At 36.1% G+C, this 9,769-nt stretch overlaps 2 protein-coding genes across 4 annotated transcripts in view; one reads left to right on the forward strand and one right to left on the reverse strand.

Moving 5' to 3' along the window:
- Positions 1-548: 548 nt before the first annotated feature.
- Positions 549-9,305, forward strand: arhgap20 (Rho GTPase activating protein 20). Of its 2 annotated transcripts, none has more exons than XM_043249144.1 (15): positions 549-818; positions 2,124-2,203; positions 2,738-2,905; positions 3,414-3,563; positions 3,665-3,706; positions 3,795-3,879; positions 3,963-4,040; positions 4,138-4,204; positions 4,281-4,433; positions 4,704-4,888; positions 5,086-5,250; positions 5,571-5,701; positions 5,902-6,082; positions 6,230-6,341; positions 7,171-9,305. In XM_043249144.1, the coding sequence occupies exons 1-15, from the start codon at positions 744-746 to the stop codon at positions 8,268-8,270; spliced, it is 2,772 nt and encodes a 923-aa protein (XP_043105079.1). In that variant the 5' UTR covers positions 549-743; the 3' UTR covers positions 8,271-9,305. The 2 variants fall into 2 exon arrangements, with proteins under 2 accessions (XP_043105079.1, XP_043105080.1); XM_043249145.1 differs by having other exon boundaries at positions 4,707-4,888.
- A 205-nt stretch (positions 9,306-9,510) lies between these two features.
- Positions 9,511-9,769, reverse strand: part of fdx1 (ferredoxin 1) — a 4,186-nt gene continuing 3,927 nt past the window's right edge. Inside the window, exons 4-5 of one of the 2 annotated variants that reach the window (XR_006251803.1) lie at positions 9,755-9,769; positions 9,511-9,624 (exon numbers count right to left, since the gene is read on the reverse strand). The exon at positions 9,755-9,769 is cut by the window's right edge and continues 180 nt beyond it. The gene's annotated coding sequence lies outside the window, so the exon portion shown is untranslated. The other variant, XM_043249146.1, reaches the window with a different exon arrangement.

Here is a 9,769-nt window from a genome sequence, read left to right on the forward strand (position 1 = left end):
GGTTTACTGTATTAGAGGGTCAACACTACAGCACATGGTAGTCTCATTCCTTGATTTTGACGTGACATTTTTTTCTTTTAGTGCAAAAGACAGATTTGCTCAGTGCAGCTTTACGAACTGTGGCTGGACAAAATCAGTATACAAAATGGATCTGAGTTCAGTGAGGAAAGTACGATTATAGTTTGAGCAACCGTCAATCAAACTGGCTACATCTGGTGAGAAAAGAGGCTTAAGCTTGCCTGACCATTTACTCATCCCAGTAAGGAGGGGGCAGGGTATGAAGATAAACTGGCCTAAGAATTATTACAGCTAAATACTGTATAGATTCTTCTCGAAATATTTGTCAAGATGTCTTTTTTTTTCCAAAGACAGACAGATATAATTAAAGAAAGTTGTTTCACAAGGTATAAACATTCTCTCCTGTCAAAACTAGCCATATGTTGTATACACACAGACCATGTCTCGTTATGTACCGAGATCCCGCCTCCTAAATCCTCCCCCTGCTGCTCAGAGACAGACATAATCTTCCATCTTTCAGAGAGGAAAGACAAACACATTGTTCAAAGTGCGGAGCTTTCGAGGAAGATAGGATAACTGAACGCACTTTGTATTTCTACCCCACCGAAACAGAAAAGAAGGAGAGCCGCAAAGTGAGGATTACCCGGAGGCAGACGATAATATGGAAGCATTGATCTGATCAGTCCTCTAAATCACCTACAGTCTTTTTTACCTGGATTTTAACCATGGGACCACTATATGAGGCAGGATGGCAGAAGAGAAGCCGAACCAAAAGTTGTGGGGAATACCAGCACTCCAATGTAAGTAACAGAATATAAACAGGTGCTCATTGTTGGTATACAACTGAAGAATCTATATCGATAAAAGTAGCCTATTTTATTTACACAACAATAGTTAGCATGCCATACCTTTTTTTTACATTTACAGTAGCATAAGTTAAAAAAAAGTAGCATCCATAAGACATGAAAACAGACACTTTGACTTGTAATACGATACTTATGCAAGAAATATAACCCAATACAAGGAAGCCACACCACCGAACCAAGAAGCAGAAGAAAAAGTAATAATAAGGTGAAGTTTCAAATTAGTTAGCACTGATTTGTTTTGTTTTAGAAAAACAGATATGTCTGGGGCACAGCTACGATTTTCCAGGGTTTAGCTTCGGCATTCAAAGCTCCATTATGAAGATTAACAAAATAAATTCTGTAAAATAATTAAAAAGTAGATTTCAGATCAAAAGGAGATTAGTGAAATAAAATAATCTAGAGTAGAAAGTGTAAAAAAAATGGGTGCAATTTTGAAAAGGCACATAAAAATAGCTCAGATAAGGACAGCACAATCAATACAAGAGAGTTTCAAATAACTTGTACTGGGACCTGAGCAGCAGAATAATAAAATAAAATAAATACATTTTTTACATTGTTTTAATACCAATATCCTTTAATATCATATCCTTGTTGGTGCTTTAATACTGTCCAGGTGCAGCAGTGCCTCTGGTGATCCAAGCTTGAGTCCTTACATGCCCTGCTCTCCTCTCTCAGCGCCTCTTGCATCACCTTATCCTAGCAAAACAAGGCAAAATGATAAACAAAAAGCTTTAAAATAATAAATATTAAAATTAATAACAGTTATTTATTATTCAATAATAATAATAATAATAAATAACTTTACAAATAAAAAACGACACTATACAACTATATGTTTTTAGAAGTATTAAAAACAATACAAAGTAAATTAGTTCAGAAAAACTAAGAAAATATTAAAGGAGGAGAGTAAAGATTTTACAACAAATCATGAACCATAAGCATATATGTACAAAATTCAAAAAACAGTAAAAGTAAATGAATCAATTTAGAAAATAATTGGGAAATACATATAAGGAGCAGAGTAAAGGTGTTATTTCTTAAACACATGTAAATACACATTGAGCTACACATTAATTGGTTTAGCTTTATGAAAAGTTAACTAGTTAATTAATAATCAACAAATGATAATTGTTATGGTAATGAAACTTGAGCTGTCAAACTAAATATGGTAGCTGTGATCACCTGCGTGTTTGATGTTATGCTGATTATCTGTTGTTCCCTTTTGTTTTATTTCTGTAGAAGTCTTTTTCTCAGCGCAGACAGTCGGCCCCCTCTGTTATTCTCAGCAGAGCCCTTACAAAGTCAAAACCTGTTGCCAGGTATGATTTTCGAAAACTTAAACTCTGTGTATGTAATGTCTGTTATGTAAACACAAATATCAGACCCCGTCCGTTTTGGTCTCAATGAGCAGTTTGTTTGCCACTTCTGGCACAATGACACAGCCTGCATTTTTGTGCATGCAAGAGGCTCCTGAATATATTTGCATTTCACTGAAAGGAGAGAATGAAGAGATGCTGCAGAACCAGCCTGTGTGCGGTCTCTCAACCAGCATCTGCACGTGTTTGAGAGCGTCAAAGAGTGACAAACAGAAACAAAGTTGACTGCCATGACACAGGCTGACTGAAGAGTGTTTCAGAAATCTATCATTTTTTTTATCTGATGTTCAGCTGTAACACTGGAGCTCATTTCTCAATTAGGCATATCAAGTCAGACGCTTTGATTAATTGCAGACCGATGAATTGAATGTGCTTTCATGCAAAGTTGCAAATATTTAATGGAAGATGTATATTTTGTATATGTTTACTAAAGTTGTCCTCTCAAGTACTGTTTTTTCTCTCTCTCATGTGCGTCAGGGATTGTGCATCTCAGGTTAGTCAGGACATATTTGCCCTGATCCAGTCTCTGCTCAGTCCAACCAGAAAGCTCGTTTGCCAAGGCAATGCAGTGCTGCAGACAGGACTTCAGACCCAGGAGCGATTCCTCATTCTCTTCAATGATCTTCTCATCATCACCAAGGCCAAGTATGGAGGAGAATTAAAATATACAGAAATCATCCACATGCATAAACATTTAGAAATTTGGGTTTGGTAAGATAAAAAATGCACATTTACTTAATCTGTACAGTTATACAGTAGAAATATTATTCATTTTTAAATATCTGTTTCCTATTCTAATACATTTGATTAAATATTTATTCTCGTGATAGCACATCTGAATTTTCAGCAGCCAGTTACACCAGTCTTCAATTTCATATGATCTTTTGAAATCAGCTGATTTGGTGATTATTATTATCGATACTAAAAACAGAGTTGTGCTGCTTTTATTTTGTAGAATCAAAAGTTCAAAAGCTTTTATTTGACAACATTTATTCGAAATAGAAATCTGTTGGAAATGTCTTTGAGGTCACTTTAATTATTCAATTTAATGCGTCCTTCCTTAATAAAATGTCTCCAAATTTCAAATGGTAGTATATGGAGCTACAATGTTAAAGTGGTCTTGGAGTAATTTTGATGTTTTGTTTTTTTTCAGGTCAGTAATGCAGGTGAAGCAGAAGAAGTGTGTGTGTGTGAGTGAGATGTGGACGGCCAGCTGCGTGGATGAGGTGTGTGAGGCCAATACTGTTTCAGAGAGGAGCTTCGTCATGGGCTGGCCAACTTACAACTGTGTGGCTACTTTTAGGTACACACACACACACACACACACACTTACAGTATATACAGCCAATCTAAATGAACCCATTCATTTCACCTCTAAAAATTATGTTTTGTGTGTGTGTACAGCACTTCAGAAGAGAAGGACCGGTGGCTGTCTCTCATTGAAAGGTCAGTTCTTCTAACGTTCTTCTACAATAAACACAGTAAAGAAACAATTCCTCTAATCTACATTTCTCTTTAACCTCGTTTTAATTAGATGTATAAAAGAAGAAAAAGAGAATGACGATCCGAAGATGATTCCTCTGAAGATATTTGCAAAGGATGTTGGGAACTGTGCCTATGTGAGAACTGATTTTGTCAGTATAAAATGATGTACTGTAGATTTGATGTGTAAATTAATGTGACATTCCTAATATCTCTTTAGGCAAAGACTCTTATTATCAGCAACACGGACTGCACCTCTGATGTTATTAGCACAGCACTGCAACAGTTTGGCCTTTCGGTACGTTAAAACTCACTAAACAATCAATGAATGAATGGAAGAACCGCATTACTTATCTTTCATTTAACCAATGAATTGTTTTTGTCTTTGTACTCAGGGTGGAATAAAAGATTACAAGTTGTGGGTATGTTCGAAACAAGACGAAACTCCGTACCCCTTAATTGGTAAGAGTTTATCATATTATCAAAGCAATCAAACATTTAAAGTACTGTAGTATTAGTATCTTTTTTGCTTCACCAGGTCACGAGTTTCCTTATAGCATTAAGATGAGCCACATTCGCCTGCTGCAGCAAGAGGCAGCGACATCAACCCACAGCCAAATGGCGCTTTTGCCAATTGACGCTCACTGTCAGTTCTTCCTGAGGCCCAGTCAAATAAACAGCACTTTTACAGGTGAGACGTGCCTGGTTTCAGAAGTACTACCATACTACTCGTTCACACTCTTTTTTGAGTACGTAAAATTAACATACACTTTACATACTGAAAACTATAATAAAAACAACAAAACAAAAAAAATTATAGATATGATTTGGCTTCAAATCAACCCGTTTCCCAACCCATTTCTTGTGGCACTCAAATCTCATCAATCTCATTCAAACCAACAAACAAACGTTTCCTCTTTTTAATCTCGTTGGCATCTCTTGCACATCATATCTCTCCCAGCAGAACAGAAAAGCAGGAGGAAGAGGATGTCTCTTATTAGCTGGGCGTTTAAACGAAGCTTCAGCATTGAACAGACTGTCCAGTCAGAGTCTTCTGGCCAAACCGTTTCAGCAGCTTCTGGTCATCTGTTTGGTCGACCACTCAGCGATGTGATAAAAGACAGCACCCTGCCATCACCCATTGTGGTATGTACGGAAAATCCCCCCATTTCTTCAAATTATTCATCATTACATTATTATTATAAAAATTTAAATGCCAAATCAAACATTCATATTCCTTCAGGAAAATATATAATAAACATTATTTTGGTTAAAATATGGTAACATCCATTTACAATAATAGTACTGCAGTCGAGTCACCAGTCTTTGTTTGTTGTTGAAAGGACATGCTGAAGTGTTTGTGCCGCGAGGGGGCCGCGACGCGTGGAATACTACGGCGCTCTGCTGGAGTCAAGGCCTGCCGGGAGTTAAGGGAAAAGCTGGATTCTGGCCACTATGAAGAGCCGCTGAGTGGAGAGCCTGTACTTGTTACTGCTTCAGTGTTCAAGGTAGATATTCGGGCATGTGAATTTTTCAAATGTTTTGAGCCTGTAAAAGTAGCAGAGTGTTGTTTCTGAAATGGCTTACGTTGACCAAGAATGATGAAAAATACGGAAACATCATGAAGTGACACTTTTCTATTTGAATATATTTTTGTAATGCGAAGATGAATGAAGTTGAAGTGTTACATTATCATTATCCGAAATGTATATGTTTTTGTAACGTTGTACATTTCTCTGCTGTCACGCTATTGAACGGTAACGTAAGAACCAACGCTGATTGTATCACGACGAGTCTCTGTTCTCATATCTGTGTTTTTGATTGGTAGGAATTCTTACGCAATATCCCGGGCAGTCTGCTGTGTGAGGAGCTCTATGAGCAATGGCTCCAAGCAGTGGAGCAGGACGGTGAAAGAAATGGACAAACGATGGAGAGAAACCTGCTGCAGGAAGTTCAGAGGTAACGTGCCAGTAACGCTCTGATTAGTTTAGTTTAGTTAGTAAAGAAGGATAAATCCTTGATAATGATGGATCAAGGCTATGATATTACTGCACACCTTAAGCAGATTTAGGTTTGGCAGCCAATTTCCTTTAGCTTCGTGGGTTGTATAATCGTGAAGACGGTTAACTTGTACGAGTTAATTCTGCCCACATTCGCAGGCTTGTTGAGCGTTTACCTAAAGAAAATCTCCTGCTGCTGAGACACATGATAGCGATGCTGCACCACATCCAGCTCAATGCTGAGCACAACCAGATGACCTCGTTTAACCTGGCTGTGTGTATAGCACCTAGCTGTCTGTGGAATCACACACTACCGTTTAATGAAAAAGATGCCAAAAAGGTAAGCACTCGTGTTTTATTATTACAAGATTATTAACTTATCATTGGCATTGCTCTCCAAAGAACATGAAAATGGCAGTAGGAATGGAAATGTAACAGACATATGTAAGGAAATGTAAATGTAATTGACAATGTAATCTGTACACAGGTGTGTGACCTTGTGCGTGTCTTGATTGACAACTGCTGTGCGTTGTTTGGGGATGAAATTATAACCCTCTTAAAGGATTTGACTGAAGACAATAGAAGCAACCGCGGATCAGGTTACTATAAATACAGACTTAATTCACAACCACGTACTGCACACACCAATACAAAACAACGCTGTATAATATTTTGCCAGCCTGAAATATCTCATTTAACTGATTAATCACATCCAAGATAAAAGTTTTTCTGTACATTATATGTATGTGTGTACTGTGTATATTTATTATGTATATATACATATGCATACACACATACACATTCATATATTTAAAAAAATGTGTTAATTTAACATATTCATACATATAATACTAATTATATAATTATATATATATACACAGTAGTCATAAAGGTTGTCCTGAAACCAAAACAATACCTGTTTTTGTCTTAGAATTAACATTATTTCACATTATTACACACACACAAGTGTTGCCCAGCACAAAAAATCCTATAATTATAGTTATAAATATTTCTAGAATTATTTCCTGTTTAGCACTTCATAATATGTCTGTGTGTGTATATATATATATATATATATATATATATATATATATATATATATATAATGTGTGTGTTGCCCAGCACTAAATAATGTTGAAGTTATTAGTGCAATTAATGTTTTTTTAATTTTCTGTTTTAAATATTTATACTTATTCTGTTTTTAGTACATTAAGCACTTCACAATATTTTTTCCTTTGGTAGTTAATTTAATTAGCTACCAAGTCAACATTTATAATTTTCATTTAAGTTTTGCATTGTTATCCCATATTTATATTTAATTTTTATTAAACATTTACTATATTTAATAATGTAATGACATACTTTTACACGATTTCTTTTACTATGTTTTCAATATTTATATATTCCTTTATCTCTTCCTGCTTCTAGTTGGGTCACTGCAGCAGATGTCAGATTCGGGTTATGAGAGTCTAAAGAATGAGGTGAATACTGATACAGAGGACATTTCTAAGACCCGTCCTCTTAAAGACAGTCGTAGTATGGACTCTCTCATGTCACTGAGCGATTGTGACCTCGACTGTCCAGAAAACGACTTGCTGTCTTCCAGCCCGCTGGCACAAATCAGAAACTGTACATCCACAGAGAGTCCACTCCGATCCCTTAAATTGCACAGACACTCCATCTCAACCATTGCTTTGACTTCTCATGAGCAGGAACTTATCGTAGAAAATGGAAAATATGAAGAGTTTAAGAAACCTGATGAGGTCAATGATAACGTGTTTTTGGAACAGAGCTTTGAACAATTGGATTTTATGAGAGAAAAACAAACTCCACCAACCTCTAACGTATCATCGCCATTAACTTCACCAACAAACTCACCCGTGAGTCCATTTTCTCTGCCCACCCGAAAGACCCTTCATTCTCCTCAGGATTCTCCAGCCAAGGTTGATTTACTCACTCAAAATGGCACAGATTACCAACAATCAAACAGCTCGCCCAGTGAGAAGTTATCTTCACCAAATAATCAGAGGAACGTAGCTGATATTGAAGGGGGTTTGCCGCCTAAAGTGCCCAAAAATCCTCCTTATCAGCAGGCCTTACAAAAGCGCAACAGAAAACCAATCTCACTGACTCCCACTCAAACGCCTTTACATAAGGGAAAAGGCCTTTTCTTCAAGGGGCCCCGGAGCCCCACGCACAGTCCTTTAGGAGACCCCAAGGTTTCCCCTGACCCTCAGACCATCAGGTTCACCTGTCAATCCAGGACCAAAGAAGAGGTCCAGCTGCCACACAGCGTGTTTTATGGACAGAGCTGCAAGTTAACGGTGCACAAAATCAGGGGACAGAATGCAGTTTTGAAGTCTACCAAACTTTCTGGGCAGCATTTGAAGTTCAAAGCACTTGATTTGCACCCCTGCTCTGGAAAAATAGCGAGAGACTACTTTATGGATGCTACCTTTGGAGAGAAGCAAGCTGTTGGGAAAGGCCAAAAGCTCAGCTGTTGCAGTAGCAGCCAGTGGATTGTGTAAAGCCATTTCAAAAACAGCACACTGGTAGACCATTAATGATAATCATGTTCAGGTTCTTATAATTAACAATTACATTCTCCAGATTACAGTATTATTACATTTTTAGGAAAAGCTATTAATACTTGCAGTTTAAGCTTTATGATGCATTTTTTTTGTAAATATTTACAAGCATTAGCATATTATGCATGACATTTTATTGTACCTACGTTAACTTTTCTCACTTTTTTTCTCCTTATGCATATCAAACTGAAGCATTTAAAACATTCACAAACAGCACACACTTAATACCTACACTACAAATGTACTTTGTCATGGTTACATACAGTAAGGATATTAGGGCTGTCACGATTCCTTGAGTACTCAAAAATCAATACCTTTTGCCCTTGTTGATTAACCAGCAACATACCAGACGACTTCAACATTTTAAGTTTAAACCCTTCCTTTGAGTTTGCATGTTTTGATGTCCATATACGCATTCAAGAAATTACCGTGGCTTAAGCATTTTTTAAGCGGGCATTTTCTTTAAATGTTTGTTCAATATTTAAACAAAGATCAGGCAGTTGATATAATCTGATATAGCCTAATACATCATGTACATGGATGATTACCTGTTTTATATATTTCATTTGAACCAATTATTATTGCCTCATTTTTATTATGCGTGTTTTAAAGAATTTTAAAGTGTATTCTTTGCTTGGATCCATTTTTGTTATCCAATCTGATTATCATCAGAAAAAAATTCTGATTACTCGATTACCAAAATAATTGTTAATGACAGCCCTAAGGGATATAAGTTACCCACTGTTATTTTGATTCTGTAAGACGGATGATTTGTGAGTATTGTTATGCCTTTTTGTAAACATAGCCAAACCTTTTTGTAAATGTATACAAAACTGTTTGATGGGCAAAAATTGATTTATAATTACAATATTTTACAGCACTTTAAACAAACAATGCTATTCAATACAGCGCTACACCATTTAATTTGAATTGATCATGTTTTGTACCAGAAATCTTATTAAAACTAGTAATCCCTCTTGTGTGCCCTACTTTATTTTTCGCGTTCTTGCAAACATATTTCAGCCGAGTACTTTACGTTCTCACTGTGCTTACGTTAACATTTTTAATGCATGAATATCACAGACATATCAGCAAAGCATCTTCTAATGTAATGAATCACATATTGTTTGGAGGATGAAGTTTCCGCTTTCAAATGCCAAAAACAAACAAATAATGCAACTTAAAAAGTTAAACATAATATTTATTGAAATAAATCAGTTACAGTTAATTCCGCATTCAAAAATGTATAACAAGATGCTCCCACCTCTCATTGTGACACAAAGAATTGCAGAATCTGCACAATTAAAAAATTGCAAATCACCAAAATTATGAAAACTACTTACGTCAACATGTAAATAATATTAAACGATAAATGTTATCATTTATATTTTAGTTTTCTATTAAAATAGTACGTATTAAAATACCTGTTATTAAAGATA

The sequence above is a fragment of the Puntigrus tetrazona genome, chromosome 9, assembly GCF_018831695.1.
Source record: "Puntigrus tetrazona isolate hp1 chromosome 9, ASM1883169v1, whole genome shotgun sequence".
Classification (NCBI taxonomy): domain Eukaryota; kingdom Metazoa; phylum Chordata; class Actinopteri; order Cypriniformes; family Cyprinidae; genus Puntigrus; species Puntigrus tetrazona.

Bases quoted from the DNA above. Each gene is read 5' to 3' on its own strand.
- arhgap20 (XM_043249144.1), top strand. From the start codon at position 744: ATGGGACCACTATATGAGGCAGGATGGCAGAAGAGAAGCCGAACCAAA. The intron at 819-2,123 runs GTAAGTAACAGA...TTATTTCTGTAG, and splicing joins GGGAATACCAGCACTCCAAT to AAGTCTTTTTCTCAGCGCAG. The intron at 3,564-3,664 runs GTACACACACAC...GTGTGTGTACAG, and splicing joins AACTGTGTGGCTACTTTTAG to CACTTCAGAAGAGAAGGACC.